The 27985-nt window shown below is 48.5% G+C and overlaps 2 protein-coding genes across 9 annotated transcripts in view; both read right to left on the reverse strand.

The window, feature by feature from the left end:
• The window catches only part of LOC110523102 (islet cell autoantigen 1-like protein), a 114106-nt gene extending 108348 nt beyond the window's left edge, over positions 1–5758 (reverse strand). For 5 of the 8 annotated variants that reach the window (XM_036972479.1, XM_036972477.1, XM_036972478.1 and 2 more), the window contains exon 1: positions 5595–5758. The gene's annotated coding sequence lies outside the window, so the exon portion shown is untranslated. The other 3 variants (XM_036972474.1, XM_036972473.1, XM_036972475.1) reach the window with 3 other exon arrangements.
• Positions 5759–5902: 144 nt separating this feature from the next.
• LOC118947555 (ribosome biogenesis protein wdr12-like) lies at positions 5903–27935 on the reverse strand. Its single transcript, XM_036972480.1, has 13 exons — positions 27765–27935; positions 26845–26939; positions 25043–25137; positions 23611–23717; positions 20921–21036; positions 20591–20745; positions 20424–20469; positions 20122–20207; positions 16916–17056; positions 13257–13362; positions 10926–11058; positions 9695–9767; positions 5903–6425 (listed from the first exon to the last, which is right to left on the reverse strand). The coding sequence occupies exons 1-13, from the start codon at positions 27803–27805 to the stop codon at positions 6348–6350; spliced, it is 1272 nt and encodes a 423-aa protein (XP_036828375.1). The 5' UTR covers positions 27806–27935; the 3' UTR covers positions 5903–6347.
• Positions 27936–27985: the final 50 nt, after the last annotated feature.

Raw genomic sequence — 27985 nt, forward strand, 5'->3', positions numbered from 1 at the left:
GTACAGAGTCAATGTGGAAGCTATAAACGGGGGGTACCGGTATAAAGTCAATGTGGAGGCTATATACAGGGTGTTACGGTACAGAGTCAATGTGGAGGCTATATACAGGGGGTACCGGTACAGAGTCAATGTGGAGGCTATATACAGGGGGTACCGGTACAGAGTCAATGTGGAGGCTATATACAGGGGGTACCGGTACAGAGTCAATGTGGAGGCTATATACAGGGGGTACCTGTACAGAGTCAATGTGGAGGCTATATACAGGGGGTAACAGTACAGAGTCAATGTGGAGGCTATATACAGGGGGTACCGGTACAGAGTCAATGTGGAGGCTATATACAGGGGGTACCGGTACAGAGTCAATGTGGAGGCTATATACAGGGGGTACCGGTACAGAGTCAATGTGGAGGCTATATACAGGGGGTACCGGTACAGAGTCAATGTGGAGGCTATATACAGGGGGTACCGGTACAGAGTCAATGTGGAGGCTATATACAGGGGGTACCGGTACAGAGTCAATGTGGAGGCTATATACAGGGGGTACCGGTACAGAGTCAATGTGGAGGCTATATACAGGGGGTACCTGTACAGAGTCAATGTGGAGGCTATATACAGGGGGTAACAGTACAGAGTCAATGTGGAGGCTATATACAGGGGGTACCGGTAAAGAGTCAATGTGGAGGCTATATACAGGGGGTACCTGTACAGAGTCAATGTGGAGGCTATATACAGGGGGTAACAGTACAGAGTCAATGTGGAGGCTATATACAGAGGGTAACAGTACAGAGTCAATGTGGAGGCTATATACAGGGGGTACCGGTACAGAGTCAATGTGGAAGCTATAAACAGGGGGTACCGGTACAGAGTCAATGTGGAGGCTATATACAGGGGGTACCGGTACAGAGTCAATGTGGAGGCTATATACAGGGGGTACCGGTACAGAGTCAATGTGGAGGCTATATACAGGGGGTAACAGTACAGAGTCAATGTGGAGGCTATATACAGGGGGTACCGGTACAGAGTCAATGTGGAAGCTATAAACAGGGGGTACCGGTACAGAGTCAATGTGGAGGTTACATACAGGGGGTACCGGTACAGAGTCAATGTGGAGGCTATATACAGCGGGTACCAGTACAGAGTCAATGTGGAGGCTATATACAGGGGGTACCGGTACAGAGTCATTTGTACATGTAGGTGGGGGTGAAGTGACGATGCATAGATAATAAACAGCGAGTAGCAACAGTGTGAGTGTGGGGGGGGGGGGGGGGGGTCGGCCAATGTATATAGTCTTGGTATTTGATTAATTGTTAAGCAGTCTTATGGCTTGGTGGTAGAAGCTGTTAAAGAGCCTTTTGATCCTAGACTTGCAGTGCGGTACTGCTTGCAGTGCGGTAGCAGAGAAAACAGTCTATGACTTGGGTGACTGGAGTCTTTTTAGGGCCTTCCTCTGACACCGCCTACTATATAGGTCCTGGATGGCAGGAAGCTTGGCCCCAGTGATGTACTGGGCCGTAAGCACTACCCTCTATAGCGCCTTACGGTCAGATGCTGAGCAGCTGCCATACCAGGCGGTGAGGCAACCGGTCAGAATGCTCTCGATGGTGCAGCTGTTGGACTTTTTGAGGATCTGGAGACCCATGCCAAATCTTTTCAGTCTCCTGAGGGGGAAAGGTGTTGTCGTGCCCTCTTCACAACTGTCTTTGTGTGTTTGGACCATGATAGTTCGTTGGTGATGTGGACACCAAGTAACTTGAAGCTCTCTCAGAAGAATAGCACCTTTAGGGACAGCTCTAACAACTATTTGATACTCCTCAGGAGTGGGCTGCTCCACTACAGCCCCGTTGATGTTAATGGGGGCCGTTTCCTGTAGTCCACAATCAGCTCCTTTGTCTTGCTCACATTGAGAGTTTGTTGTCCTGGCAACACACCGCCAGGTCTCTAACCTCCTCCCTATAGGCTGTTTCATTGTTTTGTCGGTGGTCAGGCCTACCTTCTCACATGCATCTGGTTTATCTCTGAATATTAGGACATTTACATTTTTTGAGTTGAAAAGATGTGACTTAAACTCAGTATGTAATATCCCTGTGAAAGACGTGACTTAAACTCAGTATGTAATATCCCTGTGAAAGATGTGACTTAAACTCAGTTCGTAATATCCCTGTAAAAGACGGGATCACATATTTTGGTATTAAAGTTAGCAAAGATCAGAAAGAAAGGGCCAACTTAAATGTCTCTCCTATTGTTGAGGAAATTGGAAAGAGATTTAACTCCTGGTTATTAAGAGATCTTTCTTCATCTGGATGTGAACTTTTATCAATCTGAAGGTCCAGATGAGTTTATACCTCCCCTGCCTTGGATGTTCCTCTGTCAGTAACTAAAATGGTTGATACTAAATCATTTAACTTCATATGGAGGAATAAAGCTCATTATTTAAGAAAAGCGGTAATATGTAGCACCCAGGGTGAGGGAGGGTTGAATGCTCTGGATTTTAAAACCTCTAATATAATATTTATGGTTAAATGGATACAGAACTACTTAAGAAATAAGGATTGCATTTGGAATATAATCCCTAATGTAATATTCCAACAGATTGGTGGTCTAGAAGTCTTACTCAAATGCAACTTTGATGTGGGTAAAAACACTATCAAGCTTGCTAACTTTCATAAACAAGTACTTCTAACTTGGAACCTCATGTACAAACATAATTTCCCCCCACAAACATACAATCTGGAAGAATAAAGACATAAAATACAAAAACAAGTCTTTGTTTTTCAAGAACTGGTTCGGCAACAGCATTATCTGGGTTATACCATTATTGAATAATGATGGACAACTATATGATTATCGAATTATAATTATTGAATAATATCTATATGATTATGCAGAATTCATGAGAACACACAATGTTACATTCACTCCTGAGGAGTATCAAATAGTTGTTAGAGCTGTCCCTAAAGGTGTTGTTAGAGCTGTCCCTAAAGGTGTTGTTAGAGCTGTCCCTAAAGGTGTTGTTAGAGCTGTCCCTAAAGGTGTTGTTAGAGCTGTCCCTAAAGGTGCTGTTAGAGCTGTCCCTAAAGGTGTTGTTAGAGCTGTCCCTAAAGGTGTTGTTAGAGCTGTCCCTAAAGGTGTTGTTAGAGCTGTCCCTAAAGGTGTTGTTAGAGCTGTCCCTAAAGGTGTTGTTAGAGCTGTCCCTAAAGGTGTTGTTAGAGCTGTCCCTAAAGGTGTTGTTAGAGCTGTCCCTAAAGGTGTTGTTAGAGCTGTCACTAAAGGTGTTGTGAGAGCTGTCCCTAAAGGTGTTGTTAGAGCTGTCCCTAAAGGTGTTGTTAGAGCTGTCCCTAAAGGTGTTGTTAGAGCTGTCCCTAAAGGTGTTGTTAGAGCTGTCCCTAAAGGTGTTGTTAGAGCTGTCCCTAAAGGTGTTGTTAGAGCTGTCCCTAAAGGTGTTGTTAGAGCTGTCCCTAAAGGTGCTGTTAGAGCTGTCCCTAAAGGTGCTGTTAGAGCTGTCCCTAAAGGTGTTGTTAGAGCTGTCCCTAAAGGTGTTGTTAGAGCTGTCCCTAAAGGTGTTGTTAGAGCTGTCCCTAAAGGTGTTGTTAGAGCTGTCCCTAAAGGTGTTGTTAGAGCTGTCCCTAAAGGTGCTGTTAGAGCTGTCCCTAAAGGTGTTGTTAGAGCTGTCCCTAAAGGTGTTGTTAGAGCTGTCCCTAAAGGTGTTGTTAGAGCTGTCCCTAAAGGTGTTGTTAGAGCTGTCCCTAAAGGTGTTGTTAGAGCTGTCCCTAAAGGTGTTGTTAGAGCTGTCCCTAAAGGTGTTGTTAGAGCTGTCCCTAAAGGTGTTGTTAGAGCTGTCCCTAAAGGTGTTGTTAGAGCTGTCCCTAAAGGTGCTGTTAGAGCTGTCCCTAAAGGTGTTGTTAGAGCTGTCCCTAAAGGTGTTGTTAGAGCTGTCCCTAAAGGTGTTGTTAGAGCTGTCCCTAAAGGTGTTGTTAGAGCTGTCCCTAAAGGTGTTGTTAGAGCTGTCCCTAAAGGTGTTGTTAGAGCTGTCCCTAAAGGTGTCGTTAGAGCTGTCCCTAAAGGTGTTGTTAGAGCTGTCCCTAAAGGTGTTGTTAGAGCTGTCCCTAAAGGTGTTGTTAGAGCTGTCCCTAAAGGTGTTGTTAGAGCTGTCCCTAAAGGCGTCGTTAGAGCTGTCCCTAAAGGTGTCGTTAGAGCTGTCCCTAAAGGTGTTGTTAGAGCTGTCCCTAAAGGTGTTGTTAGAGCTGTCCCTAAAGGTGTTGTTAGAGCTGTCCCTAAAGGTGTTGTTAGAGCTGTCCCTAAAGGTGCTATTCTTCTGTTAGGAGAACATAACAATACTCCCAAGTGCAACTGTTGAGGATTTTATAGCCTCAATACAGCTAGAAGGAATTTACATTTTATAAACTATAAATGTAATAACATGTATATATGAAAACCATGTCAAGATGTTACTATTCCCTCTGCTAGAATGTACTGGAATGCAGCCCTAGGACAAGTCAACTGGAACAACGTTTCGTTGTTATCTGGTAAATATTGTATATCTAATAAGGTGAAAGAAGTGTCATACAAACTCATTCATAGAATCTACCCTGTAAAGACCTTTATATATACACAGATTTAAAATAGCTATTGATAACTAATGTGTATTTTGTGGTTGTGACCCAGAGACTCCCGAACATTTATTTTGGGACTGTTCTAATGTCAGAAGATTTTGGAGTGAGTTAGAAGATTTGATTAAATAAATAAAATACTATTAATGTTCATTTGAAAGACTCGGATATGATTTATTTTGACCCAAATGATATCGACCCCCGGTGTAACTTTAATTTGTTTATTTTTATGGAAGAATCTTTATCCATGAAATGAGGTCGACAGGGGGGGAACAAAACCCTCTTCACATTGTTAAAGATAGAATTTAAATATTATTTTGAAATTATCAGTAGTGTAAAAACAAAAAAAGCAATACGTACCATAAAACGTTGAGTATTATAAATGTATCTCGACATGTGATGTAAATTCACTAATAAAAAAAACCCACTCTTCCATGAGGAGGTCAAGCAGTACATTAAGAACATTCTACATTCTTCCAATAAGAAAGCTGTTCAAATCAATACGTGTGTATCTTTTAAGGTCTTCGTATAATCTGTCATGTGTTGGACCCCCCTAGTATATGTCCTCGTTGTCTGTATACTCCTTGTATGCATCCTGGTGTTCCTGCACTAAGAACAGGGCTCGACACCTGTCGTCGCCAGCAGGTTAACCATAATGAGGCAGCCAGCTGCTATTGATAATGTATGTCGAGCCAGCTACCTGTAGCTGCACAGGTCAAGCGAGATCAATGCCGTTATCTCACCACAAACCTGCTGTCTTCTCAACCTTTGTGTTCAGGAAGAAAAATGTTGCTGGTTCCTGTTGCAACTCGTAAATGTTTGCGACGTTTTCCAGGACGCGCAGCTAATTTGCTCCTAACCTACATCAGTATAACCTGCTAGTTGTACCCAATGTAACGTTAACTAGTCCAGATGACTTGGTCTGCGGATACGTTGCCTATATATAAACGCAACACGTCTTGCATCATCACATTGCTGTGTCTTTACCGTTTGAACGAAGCTGTCAGGAAGTCATGTTGTCCAGCAGTCAGAGTATCCAGGTCACGTTAGCAGCACTAACCAACTGAACTGACGCACAGAAACAGGATATGCAACGTGTCTGTTCCCTCCGTCCTGTCGCTGCGGAGACGTCTCAACATCACAGGTCAAACCAGTTGGAGGAAAATTTGATTTTAAAACGTCCCGAAGGACACTAACCCCATCCTCAAGGAGGTGCAGGAGAAATATGTTATGTTTGCAGGGCACCACAAAGCAAAACAGACATCTTCAAGAATACAACCCTAATTAAAAGCTGCTGCAGGAAAATAGAAAGATCTTTAATCTGAAAAAGTGATGACTGGGTAGTTATTGTATTTAAAACACTGGTATATCATGGATGTAGACAGGCATTCTGATTAACAACGACAGTGGGAATTATAATGGCACATTATGATCTATTATGATCTATTAATCTGTCCCAAGAGAGGGCAGTATAGAGACCTGCCACTGATGGTTCTCAACACAGTAGTTTAATCTGGAAACGATGTGGCTACATACATACACAGTATTAAAATGGAGACGAGATGTATCTTCAAAAACAGTATGTCACCTTGGCAACCTTATATCATGAAGAACAGCCTCCATCGACACAACTGTGGCAGTTCATAAATACACATATCTACATCAGGAAAGACTTTAATCAACAGGCAATACATCAGAGAAATAAAAACAGGTGCTATGTCTGTCTCCAGTCTGTCTCGTCTACGCTCCAGCGTCTGTCTCGCAGGCTGTGTATCTGTATGTGTACAGCTTGTTGTCAGCTCCTCCACTCAACATCAACTGCAAGAGGAAGAGACAGAGGGAACACAAAACGTTGAACAGAATACAGGCTAGATGTGTGCTGTCTCTCCAGGTTAATACAGGCTAGATGTGTGTTGTGTCTCCAGGTTAATACAGGCTAGATGTGTGTTGTTGTCTCTCCAGGTTAATACAGGCTAGATGTGTGTTGTTGTCTCTCCAGGTTAATACAGGCTAGATGTGTGCTGTCTCTCCAGGTTAATACAGGCTAGATGTGTGTTGTTGTCTCTCCAGGTTAATACAGGCTAGATGTGTGTTGTTGTCTCTCCAGGTTAATACAGGCTAGATGTGTGTTGTTGTCTCTCCAGGTTAATACAGGCTAGATGTGTGCTGTCTCTCCAGGTTAATACAGGCTAGATGTGTGTTGTGTCTCCAGGTTAATACAGGCTAGATGTGTGTTGTTGTCTCTCCAGGTTAATCCAGGCTAGATGTGTGTTGTTGTCTCTCCAGGTTAATACAGGCTAGATGTGTGTTGTTGTCTCTCCAGGTTAATACAGGCTAGATGTGTCAGTGTGTTAGATGTGTGTTGTCTCTCCAGATGAATACAGGCTAGATGTGTGTTGTCTCTCCAGGTTAATCCAGGCTAGATGTGTGTTGTCTCTCCAGGTTAATCCAGGCTAGATGTGTGTTGTCTCTCCAGGTTAATCCAGGCTAGATGTGTGTTGTCTCTCCAGGTTAATCCAGGCTAGATGTGTGTTGTCTCTCCAGGTTAATCCAGGCTAGATGTGTGTTGTCTCTCCAGGTTAATCCAGGCTAGATGTGTGTTGTCTCTCCAGGTTAATCCAGGCTAGATGTGTGTTGTCTCTCCAGGTTAATCCAGGCTAGATGTGTGTTGTCTCTCCAGGTTAATCCAGGCTAGATGTGTGTTGTTGTCTCTCCAGGTTAATACAGGCTAGATGTGTCAGTGTGTTAGATGTGTGTTGTCTCTCCAGATGAATACAGGCTAGATGTGTGTTGTCTCTCCAGGTTAATCCAGGCTAGATGTGTGTTGTCTCTCCAGGTTAATCCAGGCTAGATGTGTGTTGTCTCTCCAGGTTAATCCAGGCTAGATGTGTGTTGTCTCTCCAGGTTAATCCAGGCTAGATGTGTGTTGTCTCTCCAGGTTAATCCAGGCTAGATGTGTGTTGTCTCTCCAGGTTAATCCAGGCTAGATGTGTGTTGTCTCTCCAGGTTAATCCAGGCTAGATGTGTGTTGTCTCTTCAGGTTAATCCAGGCTATATGTGTGTTCTCTCTCCAGGTTAATCCAGGCTAGATGTGTGTTGTCTCTCCAGGTTAATCCAGGCTAGATGTGTGTTGTCTCTCCAGGTTAATACAGGCTAGATGTGTGTTGTCTCTCCAGGTTAATACAGGCTAGATGTGTGTTGTCTCTCCAGGTTAATCCAGGCTAGATGTGTCAGTGTGTTAGATGTGTGTTGTTGTCTCTCCAGGTTAATACAGGCTAGATGTGTCAGTGTGTTAGATGTGTGTTGTTGTCTCTCCAGGTTAATCCAGGCTAGATGTGTGTTGTCTCTCCAGGTTAATCCAGGCTAGATGTGTGTTGTTGTCTCTCCAGGTTAATCCAGGCTAGATGTGTGTTGTTGTCTCTCCAGGTTAATACAGGCTAGATGTGTGTTGTCTCTCCAGGTTAATCCAGGCTAGATGTGTGTTGTCTATCCAGGTTAATACAGGCTAGATGTGTGTTGTCTATCCAGGTTAATACAGGCTAGATGTGTGTTGTCTCTCCAGGTTAATACAGGCTAGATGTGTCAGTGTGTTAGATGTGTGTTGTTGTCTCTCCAGGTTAATACAGGCTAGATGTGTGTTGTCTCTCCAGGTGAATACAGGCTAGATGTGTTAGATGTGTGTTGTTGTCTCTCCAGGTTAATACAGGCTAGATGTGTGTTGTCTCTCCAGGTTAATACAGGCTAGATGTGTGTTGTCTCTCCAGGTTAATACAGGCTAGATGTGTGTTGTCTCTCCAGGTTAATCCAGGCTAGATGTGTCAGTGTGTTAGATGTGTGTTGTTGTCTCTCCAGGTTAATACAGGCTAGATGTGTCAGTGTGTTAGATGTGTGTTGTTGTCTCTCCAGGTTAATCCAGGCTAGATGTGTGTTGTCTCTCCAGGTTAATCCAGGCTAGATGTGTGTTGTTGTCTCTCCAGGTTAATCCAGGCTAGATGTGTGTTGTTGTCTCTCCAGGTTAATACAGGCTAGATGTGTGTTGTCTCTCCAGGTTAATCCAGGCTAGATGTGTGTTGTCTATCCAGGTTAATACAGGCTAGATGTGTGTTGTCTATCCAGGTTAATACAGGCTAGATGTGTGTTGTCTCTCCAGGTTAATACAGGCTAGATGTGTCAGTGTGTTAGATGTGTGTTGTTGTCTCTCCAGGTTAATACAGGCTAGATGTGTGTTGTCTCTCCAGGTGAATACAGGCTAGATGTGTTAGATGTGTGTTGTTGTCTCTCCAGGTTAATACAGGCTAGATGTGTGTTGTTGTCTCTCCAGGTTAATCCAGGCTAGATGTGTGTTGTCTCTCCAGGTTAATCCAGGCTAGATGTGTGTTGTCTCTCCAGGTTAATCCAGGCTAGATGTGTGTTGTCTCTCCAGGTGAATACAGGCTAGATGTGTCAGTGTGTTAGATGTGTGTTGTTGTCTCTCCAGGTTAATACAGGCTAGATGTGTCAGTGTGTTAGATGTGTGTTGTTGTCTCTCCAGGTTAATACAGGCTAGATGTATCAGTGTGTTAGATGTGTGTTGTCTCTCCAGATTAATACAGGCTAGATGTGTGTTGTCTCTCCAGGTTAATACAGGCTAGATGTGTGTTGTTGTCTCTCCAGGTTAATACAGGCTAGATGTGTCAGTGTGTTAGATGTGTGTTGTCTCTCCAGATTAATACAGGCTAGATGTGTGTTGTCTCTCCAGATTAATACAGGCTAGATGTGTGTTGTTGTCTCTCCAGGTTAATACAGGCTAGATGTGTGTTGTTGTCTCTCCAGGTTAATACAGGCTAGATGTGTGTTGTTGTCTCTCCAGGTTAATACAGGCTAGATGTGTGTTGTCTCTCCAGATTAATACAGGCTAGATGTGTGTTGTCTCTCCAGGTTAATACAGGCTAGATGTGTGTTGTCTCTCCAGGTTAATACAGGCTAGATGTGTGTTGTCTCTCCAGGTTAATACAGGCTAGATGTGTGTTGTCTCTCCAGGTTAATACAGGCTAGATGTGTGTTGTCTCTCCAGGTTAATACAGGCTAGATGTGTGCTGGTGTCTCACCCTGCTGTCAGTCCAGTCCACACAGAGCACCTTGTCCTCATGGGCAGACACATCATACAAAGGGGTCTTGCAACTGGAATACAAAACACACTTTTGTAACATTAGATTCCCCACCACCCGGCCTCTAACCCCCTACCACCCCAGCCTCTAACCCATACCACCCCAGCCTCTAACCCATACCACCCCAGCCTCTAACCCCCATACCACCCCAGCCTCTAACCCCCCTACCACCCCAGCCTCTAACCCCCCTACCACCCCAGCCTCTAACCCCCCTACCACCCCAGCCTCTAACCCCCCTACCACCCCAGCCTCTAACCCCCATACCACCCCAGCCTCTAACCCCCATACCACCCCAGCCTCTAACCCCCATACCACCCCAGCCTCTAACCCCCATACCACCCCAGTCTCTAACCCATACCACCCCAGCCTCTAACCCATACCACCCCAGCCTCTAACCCATACCACCCCAGCCTCTAACCCATACCACCCCAGCCTCTAACCCCATACCACCCCAGCCTCTAACCCCATACCACCCCAGCCTCTAACCCCCATACCACCCCAGCCTCTAACCCCCTACCACCCCGCCTCTAACCCCATACCACCCCAGCCTCTAACCCCATACCACCCCAGCCTCTAACCCCCTACCACCCCAGCCTCTAACCCCCTACCACCCCTACCACCCCAGCCTCTAACCCCCATACCACCCCAGCCTCTAACCCCCTACCACCCCGCCTCTAACCCCATACCACCCCAGCCTCTAACCCCATACCACCCCAGCCTCTAACCCCCTACCACCCCAGCCTCTAACCCCCTACCACCCCTACCACCCCAGCCTCTAACCCCCATACCACCCCAGCCTCTAACCCCCATACCACCCCAGCCTCTAACCCCCATACCACCCCAGCCTCTAACCCCCATACCACCCCAGCCTCTAACCCCCATACCACCCCAGCCTCTAACCCCCATACCACCCCAGCCTCTAACCCCCATACCACCCCAGTCTCTAACCCCATACCACCCCAGTCTCTAACCCCATACCACCCCAGCCTATAACCCCATACCACCCCAGCCTATAACCCCATACCACCCCAGCCTCTAACCCCATACCACACCAGCCTCTAACCCCATACCACCCCAGCCTCTAACCCCATACCACCCCAGCCTCTAACCCCATACCACCCCAGCCTCTAACCCCTACCACCCCAGCCTCTAACCCCTACAGCATACAGACCTCCTGGTGTCCCAGAGTTTGACCAGGTTGTCGAGGGAACCAGACACCAGTTGGTGCTCATGGGAAGGAGCCCACTTCACCGCTGTGACCCAGCCGCTGTGAGAGGTAAGAGACAGCAACACCAACGACCCGTCTACACAAACACACACACAAACAGATTAATTCACACCTTATGGAACAGCGGGGACTGTGAAGAGAAACAAACACACAATAACACACGCACACTACACACACACACATGGGTGTTGTATGATGAATTGCTAAGTCCCTCTTTGCCATGCAAATTAACTGAATCCCCAAAACCCTTGTGGTCAATCCTCAAGAGGCGGGTAGACAAACAAAAACCCACAAATTCTGACAAACTCCAAGCATTGATTATGCAAGAATCGGCTGCCATCAGTCAGGATGTGGCCCAGAAGTTAATTGACATCATGCCAGGGCGGATTGCAGAGGTCTTGAAAAAGAAGGGTCAACACTGCAAATATTGACTCTTTGCATCAACTTCATGTAATTATCATGTAATTCATGTAATTATGAAATGCTTGTAATTATACTTCAGTAATCCATACTAACATCTGACAAAAATATCTAAAGACACTGAGGCAGCAAACTTTGTGAAAATTAATATTTGTGTCATTCTCAAAACTTTTGGCCACAACTGTATTGTAGATATGTGGTAGTAGAGTAGTGGTCTGAGGGAACACACTTAATGTATTGTGAAAAGTGTTATGAAATGTAATGTCAAGTAATATTTTTAAATGTATAAATTGCCTTAATGTTGCTGGACCCCAGGAAGAGTAGCTGCTGCCTTGGCAGGAACTAATGGGGATCCATAATAAACCCCAGGAAGAGTAGCTGCTGCCTTGGCAGGAACTAATGGGGATCCATAATAAACCCCAGGAAGAGTAGCTGCTGCCTTGGCAGGAACTAATGGGGATCCATAATAAACCCCAGGAAGAGTAGCTGCTGCCTTGGCAGGAACTAATGGGGATCCATAATAAACCCCAGGAAGAGTAGCTGCTGCCTTGGCAGGAACTAATGGGGATCCATAATAAACCCCAGGAAGAGTAGCTGCTGCCTTGGCAGGAACTAATGGGGATCCATAATAAACCCCAGGAAGAGTAGCTGCTGCCTTGGCAGGAACTAATGGGGATCCATAATAAACCCCAGGAAGAGTAGCTGCTGCCTTGGCAGGAACTAATGGGGATCCATAATAAACCCCAGGAAGAGTAGCTGCTGCCTTGGCAGGAACTAATGGGGATCCATAATAAACCCCAGGAAGAGTAGCTGCTGTCTTGGCAGGAACTAATGGGGATCCATAATAAACCCCAGGAAGAGTAGCTGCTGCCTTGGCAGGAACTAATGGGGATCCATAATAAACCCCAGGAAGAGTAGCTGCTGTCTTGGCAGGAACTAATGGGGATCCATAATAAACCCCAGGAAGAGTAGCTGCTGCTTTGGCAGGAACTAATGGGGATACATAATAAACCCCAGGAAGAGTAGCTTCTGCCTTGACAGGAACTAATGGGGATCCATAATAAACCCCAGGAAGAGTAGCTGCTGCTTTGGCAGGAACTAATGGGGATCCATAATAAACCCCAGGAAGAGTAGCTGCTGCCTTGACAGGAACTAATGGGGATCCATAATAAACCTCAGGAAGAGTAGCTGCTGCCTTGACAGGAACTAATAGGGATCCATAATAAACCCCAGGAAGAGTAGCTGCTGTCTTGGCAGGAACTAATGGGGATCCATAATAAACCCCAGGAAGAGTAGCTGCTGTCTTGGCAGGAACTAATGGGGATCCATAATAAACCCCAGGAAGAGTAGCTGCTGTCTTGGCAGGAACTAATGGGGATCCATAATAAACCTCAGGAAGAGTAGCTGCTGCCTTGACAGGAACTAATGGGGATCCATAATAAACCTCAGGAAGAGTAGCTGTTGCCTTGACAGGAACTAATAGGGATCTATAATAAACACCAGGAAGAGTAGCTGCTGCCTTGGCAGGAACTAATGGGGATCCATAATAAACCCCAGGAAGAGTAGCTGCTGTCTTGACAGGAACTAATGGGGATCCATAATAAACCCCAGGAAGAGTAGCTGCTGCCTTGGCAGGAACTAATGGGGATCCATAATAAACCCCAGGAAGAGTAGCTGCTGCCTTGACAGGAACTAAAGGGGATCCATAATAAACCCCAGGAAGAGTAGCTGCTGCCTTGACAGGAACTAATGGGGATCCATAATGAATACAAATACACTCACATAAGAGAGATGTTGTAATGTACATTGGGAAGTGCACAGAGATATTTAAATGAAGTTAGATTTAGTTGTGACCTTTAGAGCGAGGGTCCCACAGCCTGACGTGTCTGTCAGTGCTGCCAGAGGCCAGGCGACGACACAGTGGAGAGTAGGAGATGTGGTTAAACACCTTACTGCCAGTCTATAGATACAAAGAGAAGATTAACCAATCAGTCATCAACTAAGAGGTTGTGAGGGGTGTGGTCTAGGGTTAGTCTCTCACCAGTGAGGTCTGGGGTTAGAGTCTCTCACCAGTGTGGTCTGGGGTTAGAGTCTCTCACCAGTGTGGTCTGGGGTTAGAGTCTCTCGCCAGTGTGGTCTAGGGTTAGAGTCTCTCACCAGTGTGGTCTGGGGTTAAAGTCTCTCACCAGTGTGGTCTAGGGTTAGAGTCTCGTGGTCTAGGGTTAGAGCCTCACCAGTGTGGTCTGGGGTTAGATTCTCTCACCAGTGTGGTCTGGGGTTAGAGTCTCTCACCAGTGTGGTCTGGGGTTAGAGTCTCTCACCAGTGTGGTCTGGGGTTAGAGTCTCTCACCAGTGTGGTCTGGGGTTAGAGTCTCTCGCCAGTGTGGTCTAGGGTTAGAGTCTCTCACCAGTGTGGTCTGGGGTTAAAGTCTCTCACCAGTGTGGTCTAGGGTTAGAGTCTCATGGTCTAGGGTTAGAGCCTCACCAGTGTGGTCTGGGGTTAGAGTCTCTCGCCAGTGTGGTCTAGGGTTAGAGTCTCTCACCAGTGTGGTCTGGGGTTAAAGTCTCTCACCAGTGTGGTCTAGGGTTAGAGTCTCGTGGTCTAGGGTTAGAGCCTCACCAGTGTGGTCTGGGGTTAGATTCTCTCACCAGTGTGGTCTGGGGTTAGAGTCTCTCACCAGTGTGGTCTGGGGTTAGAGTCTCTCGCCAGTGTGGTCTGGGGTTAGAGTCTCTCACCAGTGTGGTCTGGGGTTAGAGTCTCTCACCAGTGTGGTCTGGGGTTAGAGTCTCACCAGTGTGGTCTAGGGTTAGAGTCTCGTGGTCTAGGGTTAGAGCCTCTCACCAGTGTGGTCTAGGGTTAGAGTCTCGTGGTCTAGGGTTAGAGTCTCTCATCAGTGTGGTCTAGGGTTAGAGTCTCTCACCAGTGTGGTCTGGGGTTAGAGTCTCTCACCAGTGTGGTCTGGGGTTAGAGTCTCTCACCAGTGTGGTCTGGGGTTAGAGTCTCGTGGTCTAGGGTTAGAGCCTCTCACCAGTGTGGTCTAGGGTTAGAGTCTCTCGCCAGTGTGGTCTAGGGTTAGAGTCTCTCACCAGTGTGGTCTAGGGTTAGAGCCTCACCAGTGTGGTCTAGGGTTAGAGCCTCACCAGTGTGGTCTAGGGTTAGAGTCTCTCACCAGTGTGGTCTAGGGTTAGAGTCTCTCACCAGTGTGGTCTAGGGTTAGAGTATCTCACCAGTGTGGTCTAGGGTTAGAGTCTCGTGGTCTAGGGTTAGAGCCTCTCACCAGTGTGGTCTGGGGTTAGAGCCTCTCACCAGTGTGGTCTAGGGTTAGAGCCTCTCACCAGTGTGGTCTAGGGTTAGAGTCTCTCACCAGTGTGGTCTAGGGTTAGAGTCTCTCACCAGTGTGGTCTAGGGTTAGAGTCTCTCACCAGTGTGGTCTAGGGTTAGAGTCTCTCGCCAGTGTGGTCTGGGGTTAGAGTCTCTCGCCAGTGTGGTCTAGGGTTAGAGTCTCTCACCAGTGTGGTCTAGGGTTAGAGTCTCTCACCAGTGTGGTCTAGGGTTAGAGTCTCACCAGTGTGGTCTAGGGTTAGAGTCTCTCAACAGTGTGGTCTAGGGTTAGAGTCTTGTGGTCTAGGGTTAGAGCCTCTCACCAGTGTGGTCTAGGGTTAGAGTCTCTCGCCAGTGTGGTCTGGGGTTAGAGTCTCTCGCCAGTGTGGTCTAGGGTTAGAGTCTCTCGCCAGTGTGGTCTAGGGTTAGAGTCTCTCGCCAGTGTGGTCTAGGGTTAGAGTCTCTCGCCAGTGTGGTCTAGGGTTAGAGTCTCTCGCCAGTGTGGTCTAGGGTTAGAGTCTCTCGCCAGTGTGGTCTAGGGTTAGAGTCTCTCACCAGTGTGGTCTGGGGTTAGAGTCTCTCGCCAGTGTGGTCTAGGGTTAGAGTCTCTCACCAGTGTGGTCTAGGTTTAGAGTCTCTCACCAGTGTGGTCTAGGGTTAGTCTCTCACCAGTGTGGTCTGGGGTTAGAGTCTCTCACCAGTGTGGTCTAGGGTTAAAGTCTCTCACCAGTGTGGTCTAGGGTTAGAGTCTCGTGGTCTAGGGTTAGAGCCTCTCACCAGTGTGGTCTAGGGTTAGAGTCTCTCACCAGTGTGGTCTGGGGTTAGAGTCTCTCGCCAGTGTGGTCTAGGGTTAGAGTCTCTCGCCAGTGTGGTCTAGGGTTAGAGTCTCTCACCAGTGTGGTCTGGGGTTAGAGTCTCTCGCCAGTGTGGTCTAGGGTTAGAGTCTCTCACCAGTGTGGTCTGGGGTTAGAGTCTCTCACCAGTGTGGTCTAGGGTTAGAGTCTCTCACCAGTGTGGTCTGGGGTTAGAGTCTCTCGCCAGTGTGGTCTAGGGTTAAAGTCTCTCACCAGTGTGGTCTAGGGTTAGAGTCTCGTGGTCTAAGGTTAGAGTCTCTCACCAGTGTGGTCTTGGGTTAGAGTCTCTCGCCAGTGTGGTCTGGGGTTAGAGTCTCTCACCAGTGTGGTCTGGGGTTAAAGTCTCTCACCAGTGTGGTCTAGGGTTAGAGTCTCGTGGTCTAGGGTTAGAGCCTCACCAGTGTGGTCTAGGGTTAGAGTCTCTCACCAGTGTGGTCTGGGGTTAGAGTCTCTCACCAGTGTGGTCTGGGGTTAGAGTCTCTCACCAGTGTGGTCTGGGGTTAGAGTCTCTCACCAGTGTGGTCTAGGGTTAGAGTCTCTCACCAGTGTGGTCTGGGGTTAGAGTCTCTCACCAGTGTGGTCTGGGGTTAGAGTCTCTCACCAGTGTGGTCTGGGGTTAGAGTCTCTCACCAGTGTGGTCTGGGGTTAGAGTCTCTCACCAGTGTGGTCTGGGGTTAGAGTCTCTCACCAGTGTGGTCTGGGGTTAGAGCCTCTCACCAGTGTGGTCCGGGGTTAGAGTCTCTCACCAGTGTGGTCTGGGGTTAGAGCCTCTCACCAGTGTGGTCTAGGGTTAGAGTCTCTCACCAGTGTGGTCTAGGGTTAGAGTCTCTCACCAGTGTGGTCTGGGGTTAGAGTCTCTCACCAGTGTGGTCTGGGGTTAGAGTCTCTCACCAGTGTGGTCTAGGGTTAGAGTCTCTCACCAGTGTGGTCTGGGGTTAGAGTCTCTCGCCAGTGTGGTCTAGGGTTAAAGTCTCTCACCAGTGTGGTCTAGGGTTAGAGTCTCGTGGTCTAGGGTTAGAGTCTCGTGGTCTAGGGTTAGAGCCTCACCAGTGTGGTCTAGTGTTAGAGTCTCTCACCAGTGTGGTCTGGGGTTAGAGTCTCTCACCAGTGTGGTCTGGGGTTAGAGTCTCTCACCAGTGTGGTCTGGGGTTAGAGTCTCTCACCAGTGTGGTCTGGGGTTAGAGTCTCTCACCAGTGTGGTCTGGGGTTAGAGTCTCTCACCAGTGTGGTCTGGGGTTAGAGCCTCTCACCAGTGTGGTCCAGGGTTAGAGTCTCTCACCAGTGTGGTCTGGGGTTAGAGTCTCTCACCAGTGTGGTCTGGGGTTAGAGTCTCTCACCAGTGTGGTCTTCACGCTTCCGGTCTCGGCATCCCAGAGGCGGATGGTGTGGTCCCAGGATGCACTGCAGATCTCCTCACTGTCCAACCAGAGGACAGACGACACCGCCTCGTTGTGACCAGACAATGTCATGAGGGGTGTCTAGAAGAGGAAGATGTTATGTGTTTTGTTTAACCAGGTAGGCTAGTTGAGAACAAGTTCTCATTTACAACTGCGACCTGGCCAAGATAAAGCAATGCAGTTCGACACATACAACAGAGTTACACATGGAGTAAAACAAACATACAGACAATAATACAGTAGAAAACATCTATATACAGGGTGTGCAAATGAGGTAAAATAAGGGAGGTAAGGCAATACATAGGCCATAGTGGTGAAGTAATTACAATATGGCAATTAAACACTGGAGTGATTGATGTCCGAAGATGAATGAGCTAGTAGAGACACTGGGGTGCAAAGGAGCAAGATAAATACTTACATACAGTATGGGGATGAGGTAGTTGGGTGGGCTATTTACAGATGGGCTATGTACATGTGCAGTGATTTGTGAGATGCTCTGACAGCTGATGCTTAAAGTTAGTGAGGGAGATATGAGTCTCCAGCTTCAGTGATGTTTGCAGTTCGTTCCAGTCATTGGCAGCAGAGAACTGGAAGGAAAGCTGGCTTTGGGGGTGACCAGTGAGATATACCTGCTGGAGCGTGTGCTATGGGTGGGTGCTGCTATGGTGACCAGTGAGCTGAGATAAGGCGGGGCTTTACCTAGCAGAGACTTATAGATGACCTGGAGCCATTGGGTTTGGCGACAAATATGAAGTAAGGGCCAGCCAAAGAGAGCGTACAGGTCGCAGTGGTGGGCAGTATATGGGGCTTTGGTGACAAAACGGATGGCAATGTGATAGACTGCATCCAATTTGTTGAGTAGACTGTTGGAGGCTATTTTGTAAATGATGGTGGGTAGTATATGGGGCTTTGGTTAAGATGATTAATACTATGATACACTACTGATCAACTGGAGCCCTGGGAGCCCCTAACCCTGGATAATACCATGAGGGGCTGCTCTCCTCACCCTGGTCAGTCTGATAGGGTTAGTCAGGGTTAGTCTGCTGTCCTCACCCTGGTCAGTCTGATAGGGTTAGTCTGGGTTAGTCTGCTCTCCTCACCCTGGTCAGTCTGATAGGGTTAGTATGGGTTAGTCTGCTCTCCTCACCCTGGTCAGTCTGATAGGGTTAGTCAGGGTTAGTCTGCTGTCCTCACCCTGGTCAGTCTGATAGGGTTAGTCTGCTCTCCTCACCCTGGTCAGTCTGATAGGGTTAGTCTGGGTTAGTCTGCTCTCCTCACCCTGGTCAGTCTGATAGGGTTAGTCTGGGTTAGTCTGCTCTCCTCACCCTGGTCAGTCTGATAGGGTTAGTCTGGGTTAGGCTGCTCTCCTCACCCTGGTCAGTCTGATAGGGTTAGTCTGCTCTCCTCACCCTGGTCAGTCTGATAGGGTTAGTCTGGGTTAGTCTGCTCTCCTCACCCTGGTCAGTCTGATAGGGTTAGTCTGCTCTCCTCACCCTGGTCAGTCTGATAGGGTTAGTCTGGGTTAGTCTGCTCTCCTCACCCTGGTCAGTCTGATAGGGTTAGTCTGGGTTAGTCTGCTCTCCTCACCCTGGTCATTCTGATAGGGTTAGTCTGGGTTAGTCTGCTCTCCTCACCCTGGTCAGTCTGATAGGGTTAGTCTGGGTTAGTCTGCTCTCCTCACCCTGGTCAGTCTGATAGGGTTAGTCTGGGTTAGTCTGCTCTCCTCACCCTGGTCAGTCTGATAGGGTTAGTCTGGGTTAGTCTGCTCTCCTCACCCTGGTCACTGATAGGGTTAGTCTGCTCTCCTCACCCTGGTCACTGATAGGGTTAGTCTGGGTTAGTCTGCTCTCCTCACCCTGGTCACTGATAGGGTTAGTCTGCTCTCCTCACCCTGGTCAGTCTGGGTTAGTCAGCACTCCTCACCCTGGTCAGTCTGATAGGGTTAGTCTGGGTTAGTCTGCTCTCCTCACCCTGGTCACTGATAGGGTTAGTCTGGGTTAGTCTGCTCTCCTCACCCTGGTCACTGATAGGGTTAGTCTGCTCTCCTCACCCTGGTCAGTCTGGGTTAGTCAGCTCTCCTCACCCTGGTCAGTCTGATAGGGTTAGTCTGGATTAGTCTGCTCTCCTCACCCTGGTCAGTCTGATAGGGTTAGTCTGCTCTCCTCACCCTGGTCAGTCTGATAGGGTTAGTCTGGGTTAGTCTGCTCTCCTCACCCTGGTCAGTCTGATAGGGTTAGTCTGGGTTAGTCTGCTCTCCTCACCCTGGTCAGTCTGATAGGGTTAGTCTGCTCTCCTCACCCTGGTCAGTCTGATAGGGTTAGTCTGCTCTCCTCACCCTGGTCAGTCTGATAGCGTTAGTCAGGGTTAGTCTGCTCTCCTCACCCTGGTCAGTCTGATAGGGTTAGTCTGCTCTCCTCACCCTGGTCAGTCTGATAGGGTTAGTCTGGGTTAGGATGCTCTCCTCACCCTGGTCAGTCTGATAGGGTTAGTCTGGGTTAGGCTGCTCTCCTCACCCTGGTCAGTCTGATAGGGTTAGTCTGCTCTCCTCACCCTGGTCAGTCTGGGTTAGTCTGCTCTCCTCACCCTGGTCAGTCTGGGTTAGTCAGCTCTCCTCACCCTGGTCAGTCTGATAGGGTTAGTATGGGTTAGTCTGCTCTCCTCACCCTGGTCAGTCTGATAGGGTTAGTCTGGGTTAGCCTGCTCTCCTCACCCTGGTCAGTCTGATAGGGTTAGTCTGCTCTCCTCACCCTGGTCAGTCTGATAGGGTTAGTCTGGGTTAGGCTGCTCTCCTCACCCTGGTCAGTCTGATAGGGTTAGTCTGCTCTCCTCACCCTGGTCAGTCTGATAGGGTTAGTCTGCTCTCCTCACCCTGGTCAGTCTGATAGGGTTAGTCTGCTCTCCTCACCCTGGTCAGTCTGATAGGGTTAGTCTGCTCTCTTCACCCTGGTCAGTCTGATAGGGTTAGTCTGGGTTAGGCTGCTCTCCTCACCCTGGTCAGTCTGATAGGGGTAGCCTGCTCTCCTCACCCTGGTCAGTCTGATAGGGGTAGCCTGCTCTCCTCACCCTGGTCAGTCTGATAGGGTTAGTCTGCTCTCCTCACCCTGGTCAGTCTGATAGGGTTAGTCTGGGTTAGGCTGCTCACTCACCCTGGTCAGTCCGAGCTGTTCAGTCTTCTGTTTCTTTCTGGGTCTGCTGGGAGGCTCCTCTACCTCCTCCTCCTCCTCTGTGGCCACTGGCAGGACAACAGAACAGTCAGCAGGGAGAGAGATACATAGTTAACATGGATACTATATATACATGGAGCTGTGAACCAATCTAACTCCATTATCATCCCAGACAACCCAGAGTCCAATAGGACCGTACCAGACAACCCAGAGTCCAATAGGACTGTACCAGACAACCCAGAGTCCAATAGGACTGTACCAGACAACCCAGAGTCCAATAGTACCTGCTGACCAGATCTTCAGCATCTTGTCCCAGGAACCACTGCAGAACTGAGAGGAATGGAGACAAAAATAAATCTATTAGTTGCTGAGCAGTGATGTTGACAGCTGCAAATCCCCCCCACCTTCTCCTCCCATGTCCCACCATCTTCTCCTCCTACCCCCCTGTCACCTTAGTGCGTGTGTGATCCGTGGCGATAGTGTCAACACTCCCAGCGTGTCCACGGCAGCAGTGTCTAGCTTTCAGCTTGTTCCTCTCAGAGTTCCACTCCCACAGCAGAATGGTTTGGTCCAGAGAGGCCGTGAGCAGCAGGGAGGTCAGGCCATCTAGACAAACATAGGGGTGTCAGGATGAGACGATCAAGACCAACGTTCCCCAACAGGCGGCCCTCAGGCTGAATTTGGCCCGCGGGTGATTTTATTTGGCCCCCCAAGTTTTAAAAACAACAACTGTAAAAACACCAGCAACTCAGCTCCAAGTGACCCAGACCCTACCCCTCACCTCTCCTGACCCAGGCCACGTCCTTCACCACGTCCGTATGTCCGGCCACCGTCATCACAGCCTTGCCCTCCAGAGACCAGATCCTGGCCGTCTTATCATAGGAGCCCGTCAGGATCCTGGAGCAGACATCATTAACAGGGTATCTGGGTTAGGGTCTCTGCCATTCAGAGTCTGGGTTAGGGTCTCTGCCATTCAGAGTCTGGGTTAGGGTCTCTGCCATTCAGAGTCTGGGTTAGGGTCTCTGCCATTCAGAGTCTGGGTTAGGGTCTCTGCCATTCAGAGTCTGGGTTAGGGTCTCTGCCATTCAGAGTCTGGGTTAGGGTCTCTGCCATTCAGAGTCTGGGTTAGGGTCTCTGCCATTCAGAGTCTGGGGTTGGGTCTCTGCCATTCAGAGTCTGGGGTTGGGTCTCTGCCATTCAGAGTCTGGGGTTGGGTCTCTGCCATTCAGAGTCTGGGTTAGGGTCTCTGCCATTCAGAGTCTGGGTTAGGGTCTCTGCCATTCAGAGTCTGGGTTAGGGTCTCTGCCATTCAGAGTCTGGGTTAGGGTCTCTGCCATTCAGAGTCTGGGTTAGGGTCTCTGCCATTCAGAGTCTGGGTTAGGGTCTCTGCCATTCAGAGTCTGGGTTAGGGTCTCTGCCATTCAGAGTCTGGGGTTGGGTCTCTGCCATTCAGAGTCTGGGGTTGGGTCTCTGCCATTCAGAGTCTGGGGTTGGGTCTCTGCCATTCAGAGTCTGGGGTTGGGTCTCTGCCATTCAGAGTCTGGGGTTGGGTCTCTGGCAGAGGTGTGGACTCACAAATATGGTGACTTGCAACTCGACTTTAACACCAATGACTCGGGACTTGACTTGGACTTGAGCCTTTTGACTCGACCTGACTTGATACCCTCCCCAAGCCCAAATAATAAGTGTGCAGGGCATCAACTCTTCATTTAACGGATTACAGTTTGAATCGGACAGCAGCCAATCAAATTGTGCCAGCTGAGAAAAAGTTGTGCATGGCAGTACAGAGGAACGTCGGCGGGTGAATTCAGGATGGAGCCCTTGGAAAGATGATGCCCAAAATTATTTTAAGATATAAAGACGACGCTGTATCAACAAAAAACGGGTTGCAACTTGCAAAACATGCGGTAAGAAAATGACAGACGGAGGCGCAGCAACTTCCAACTTTATTCGCCATTTGAAGCTGCATAAAGAACAGTAAGTCGGCTAATACAGCCGACAGCTATATATAACTTTACTAGTGTAGCATGTAGGCTAATACAGCCGACAGCTATATATAACTTTACTAGTGTAGCATGTAGGCTAATACAGCCGACAGCTATATATAACTTTACTAGTGTAGCATGTAGGCTAATACAGCCGACAGCTATATATAACTTTACTAGTGTAGCATGTAGGCTAATACAGCCGACAGCTATATATATAACTTTACTAGTGTAGCATGTAGGCTAATACAGCCGACAGCTATATATATAACTTTACTAGTGTAGCATGTAGGCTAATACAGCCGACAGCTATATATATAACTTTACTAGTGTAGCATGTAGGCTAATACAGCCGACAGCTATATATATAACTTTACTAGTGTAGCATGTAGGCTAATACAGCCGACAGCTATATATATAACTTTACTAGTGTAGCATGTAGGCTAATACAGCCGACAGCTATATATATAACTTTACTAGTGTAGCATGTAGGCTAATACAGCCGACAGCTATATATATAACTTTACTAGTGTAGCATGTAGGCTAATACAGCCGACAGCTATATATATAACTTTACTAGTGTAGCATGTAGGCTAATACAGCCGACAGCTATATATATATAACTTTACTAGTGTAGCATGTAGGCTAATACAGCCGACAGCTATATATATAACTTTACTAGTGTAGCATGTAGGCTAACATAACATTAAATCAATGAGCCTCCACACAGTCAGTCAATGTGGGAACGTGATCATTGCATCCAAGATTGAGCTACAACTGGCTAGGCAGTTGGTAGCCTAAATCCTGCCTGATGTTACTGCTGTTCTTGAAACCATTGACATACATTAGCCTACTGTAACCACACAGAGAGAGTGTGTGTGTGTGTGTGTTAAGGTTGTGCGATTGTGTACAAGCCTACATCGCCCAATTGCGCCACATAGCGATCCTCGATAGTCGATCACAATGGGGTGGGGCGGGTCTTTCTCATGGCTACCCATGTATTTCCATGGAAATATAAAGTTTATTTGGAAAGTAATAAATATATATATTTTTAAAAGCATTCATGATTTGTTAAAAATATGAAATAGTATTAGATTATCACATTAGGACTCGTTTAGGACTCGAAACTCAAAGTTTAGGACTTGAGACTTGCCGCTCTTGACAGGAGACTTGACTCGGACTTGCCTGTCTTGACTTGGGACTTCAGATTCAGATTCAGAGTCTGGGTTAGGGTCTCTGTGTTAGGGTCTCTACCATTCAGAGACTGGGTTAGACGTCATGTCTCTTACCATTCAGTCTGGGTTTGACGTCATGTCTCTACCATTCAGAGTCTGGGTTAGATGTCGTGTCTCTTACCATTCAGAGTCTGGGTTAGACGTCATGTCTCTAACCATTCAGTCTGGGTTAGACGTCATGTCTCTTACCATTCAGTCTGGGTTAGGGTCTCTTACCATTCAGAGTCTGGGTTAGACGTCATGTCTCTTACCATTCAGAGTCTGCCTCCACTGAGCTGATCCAGTCATCATGCATCATACACTCCTCTGGTTGGGGAGCGGTGAACCTCTCCACATACTCGATCTCCACCACATCTTCCTGTAACACACACACACAAAACACGCTTCAAGTCACATTGGCATACTAAGCAGGCTACGTGTAAACCCTACTGTCCAGGGGTCCTACTACCATCCAGAGGTCCTACTACCATCCAGAGGGGGCTACTACCGTCCAGAGGTCCTTCTACCGCCCAGAGGTCCTTCTACCGCCCAGAGGTCCTTCTACCGCCCAGAGGTCCTTCTACCGCCCAGAGGGCCTACTACCGCCCAGAGGGTCCTGCGACCGCCCAGAGGTCCTGCGACCGCCCAGAGGTCCTGCGACCGCCCAGAGGTCCTGCGACCGCCCAGAGGTCCTGCGACCGCCCAGAGGTCCTACTACCGCCCAGAGGTCCTACTACCGCCCAGAGGTCCTACAAGTAAAACCCTTCTGTCCACAGGTCCTGCAACCGCCCAGAGGTCCTGCGACCGCCCAGAGGTCCTGCGACCGCCCAGAGGTCCTACTACCGCCCAGAGGTCCTACTACCGCCCAGAGGTCCTACTACCGCCCAGAGGTCCTACAAGTAAAACCCTTCTGTCCACAGGTCCTGCAACCGCCCAGAGGTCCTACTACCGTCCAGAGGTCCTACTACCGCCCAGAGGTCCTACTACCGCCCAGAGGTCCTACTACCGCCCAGAGGTCCTACTACCGCCCAGAGGTCCTTCTACCGCCCAGAGGTCCTTCTACCGCCCAGAGGTCCTGCTACCGCCCAGAGGGTCCTGCTACCGCCCAGAGGGTCCTGCTACCGCCCAGAGGGTCCTACTACCGCCCAGAGGTCCTACAAGTAAAACCCTACCGCCCAGAGGTCCTGCTACCGCCCAGAGGTCCTGCTACCGCCCAGAGGTCCTACTACCGCCCAGAGGTCCTACTACCGCCCAGAGGTCCTACTACCGCCCAGAGGTCCTACTACCGCCCAGAGGTCCTACTACCGCCCAGGGGGACTACTACCGCCCAGGGGGACTACTACCGCCCAGGGGGACTACTACCGCCCAGAGGCCCTATTACCGCCCAGAGGTCCTATTACCGCCCAGAGGTCCTATTACCGCCCAGAGGTCCTACTACCGCCCAGAGGTCCTACTACCGCCCAGGGGGACTACTACCGCCCAGGGGGACTACTACCGCCCAGGGGGACTACTACCGTCCAGAGGGTGCTTTTACCATCCAGAGGGTGCTACGAGTAAACCCTACCCCCCAGAGGTCCTACTACAGAGGTCCTACTACCCCCCCCAGAGGTCCTACTACCCCCCCCCCCCCCCCCCCCCCCCCCCCCCCCCCCCCCCCCCCCCCATAGGTCCTACTACCCCCCCCCCCCCAGAGGTCCTACTCACCGTTGAGATGCCTTCAGCCTCCATGTGATTTGACAACGATGTCCGCAGGAACTGACCTCGCACCAGGAAGTCAAACTCAATCTGGCTGTGAGACCCTACAACAACAAAGCACACACAAAGATGAGACACCCAATATGATGCTAATACATTCATCAGTGATCTAGGTCAAACCAAGACAGCACCAGTCCTGAAATAATTTAATTGGAGAATAATAGTTACAAGGACAAACAATGTGTGTAATGTGACAAAAGGCTATATAAGACATGGAGTGGACATCTGCAGTGGGTGGACATGGAATATTGGTCTCCTGAGTGTGGACACACGTCTTCCTATAGACCTGGGGGGCTCAGATGTCTCCTGTTATGGTCCGTTTGTGGTATCAGGGTGGGTGGAGAGGAAGCTAGGAAAGCTGCAGTCAGTCCAGGTAGCATGAAGTGGATTCATTATGATTGATGTCAGTGGAGGCTGCTGAGGGGAAGACGGCTCATAATAATGTCCGGAACGGAGCAAATGGAATGGCATCACATGGAAACCATGTGTTTGATACCATTACACTCCAGCCATTATCACGAGTCCATCCTCCCCAATTAAGGTGCCACCAACCTCCTCTGATATATGTTCACCCCATCTCCCAGAGTGATCAGCTTTGCTCAACTGGGGGAAGGAGAAGTTTTAGTCTGCGGTAAAGAGCTCCTCTCAAGGGGTTATAACAGTGCCTCTAAGTGTTGAGGTTAAGCAACTTAACAAGGTTCCTGCTGTGTTGAAGCCTGATGAATAACCAGAAATCAAGGTGACTGGAAGGAGGAGAGTCTGGCCCTGATGCTGTGCTTTGTACTGGCTGGAAGGAGGAGAGTCTGGCCCTGATGCTGTGCTTTGTACTGGCTGGAGGGAGGTGAGTCTGGCCCTGATGCTGTGCTATGTACTGGCTGGAGGGAGGTGAGTCTGGCCCTGATGCTGTGCTATGTACTGGCTGGAGGGAGGTGAGTCTGGCCCTGATGCTGTGCTATGTACTAGCTGGAGGGAGGTGAGTCTGGCCCTGATGCTGTGCTATGTACTGGCTGGAGGGAGGCGAGTCTGGCCCTGATGCTGTGCTATGTACTGGCTAGAAGGAGGTGAGTCTGGCCCTGATGCTGTGCTACGTAGTGGCTGGAGGGAGGAGAGTCTGGCCCTGATGCTGTGCTACGTAGTGGCTGGAGGGAGGAGAGTCTGGCCCTGATGCTGTGCTACGTAGTGGCTGGAGGGAGGAGAGTCTGGCCCTGATGCTGTGCTATATAGTGGCTGGAGGGAATAGAGTCTGGCCCTGATGCTGTGCTATATAGTGGCTGGAGGGTGGAGAGTCTGGGCCCGATGCTGTGCTATATAGTGGCTGGAGGGAATAGAGTCTGGCCCTGATGCTGTGCTATATAGTGGCTGGAGGGTGGAGAGTCTGGACCCGATGCTGTGCTATATAGTGGCTGGAGGGAATAGAGTCTGGCCCTGATGCTGTGCCATGAGGTTCTCCCTGATAGGGTGTTGTTAGGACAGTTATCCGGTTAGTGCCAGAAGTTTGGCCATGTGGCGTCATTGTGTAGAAAGGTCCAGCTGAGACGTGGTAGGGGTGGAGCTTTCCATTTAGTGAAGACGTCTGGAGGACAAGCATCAAGTGTAGTGACTGTGGAGGTAGTCATCAAGGTCTTCAGAATGCCCGGTTGAAACAGACACAGGTAGCTACAGTTGGTGGCAGTAATGCCACATTATATCGGATGCCAACCGCCATTAAACCCCAACGAATGGAAAAGCACCATTCTACAATCTATTCTCACCATTCTTTGCTTCCAGCAGCTTGTTGATGACGTTGCTGAGTTCCTGTACCTCTGAGGCAGCAGGGATGGAGAATGGGACGTCATCGACTGAATATCTGAGGGACAACGTCGGTAGGTTATGCTACAGCAATAATTTAACATGACTAAGTCACTGCTTACAGACAAATAGATAGTTGGCTAACTAACTTCAAACTTGTAGTATTCAGCTAGGCTAGCAAACATAGCAACCCATAGGATTTCTATTTACAATCTTCCCTGGTCAGGCTAACTCACACTAACTTCAATACATCAACATTATCAAAGCAACTCGTCTGCTAAGGACACAATATGATTACTGTTACCAACAGCATGGCTAACACTCCCATAGAGTTCTCCTCTTCAACTCGTCTGCTAAGGACACAATATGATTACTGTTACCAACAGCATGGCTAACACTCCCATAGAGTTCTCCTCTTCAACTCGTCTGCTAAGGACACAATATGATTACTGTTACCAACAGCATGGCTAACACTCCCATAGAGTTCTCCTCTTCAACTCGTCTGCTAAGGACACAATATGATTACTGTTACCAACAGCATGGCTAACACTCCCATAGAGTTCTCCTCTTCAACTCGTCTGCTAAGGACACAATATGATGACTGTTACCAACAGCATGGCTAACACTCCCATAGAGTTCTCCTCTTCAACTCGTCTGCTAAGGACACAATATGATTACTGTTACCAACAGCATGGCTAACACTCCCATAGAGTTCTCCTCTTCAACTCGTCTGCTAAGGACACAATATGATTACTGTTACCAACAGCATGGCTAACACTCCCATAGAGTTCTCCTTCATGCTCGCTAACTAGTTAGCTTACTGGCCAAACGAGCAAGCTAACTAGCTAGTGGCTATCCTTACAATTCAACAATAAATACTTACTTTTTGTTATCCGTAAAGAACCTGGTTTGTAACTGAGACATATCTCTTCTGTTGTTGAATAGTAACTCTATAAAACGGCTTCACAGACTGTTATTCGCTGATGAACATATCAAGCAGGACGTCATGCCACGTGGGTCAGAATCAGCGCGCCTGCGTGAGATGTGGAAGACATGTTAGTGGATCACGGAAAAGGCAAAAGTCGATCACTTTTCCCTACTCCT

The sequence above is a fragment of the Oncorhynchus mykiss genome, unplaced genomic scaffold (genome assembly GCF_013265735.2).
Source record: "Oncorhynchus mykiss isolate Arlee unplaced genomic scaffold, USDA_OmykA_1.1 un_scaffold_164, whole genome shotgun sequence".
NCBI classification, from domain to species: Eukaryota; Metazoa; Chordata; class Actinopteri; order Salmoniformes; family Salmonidae; genus Oncorhynchus; species Oncorhynchus mykiss.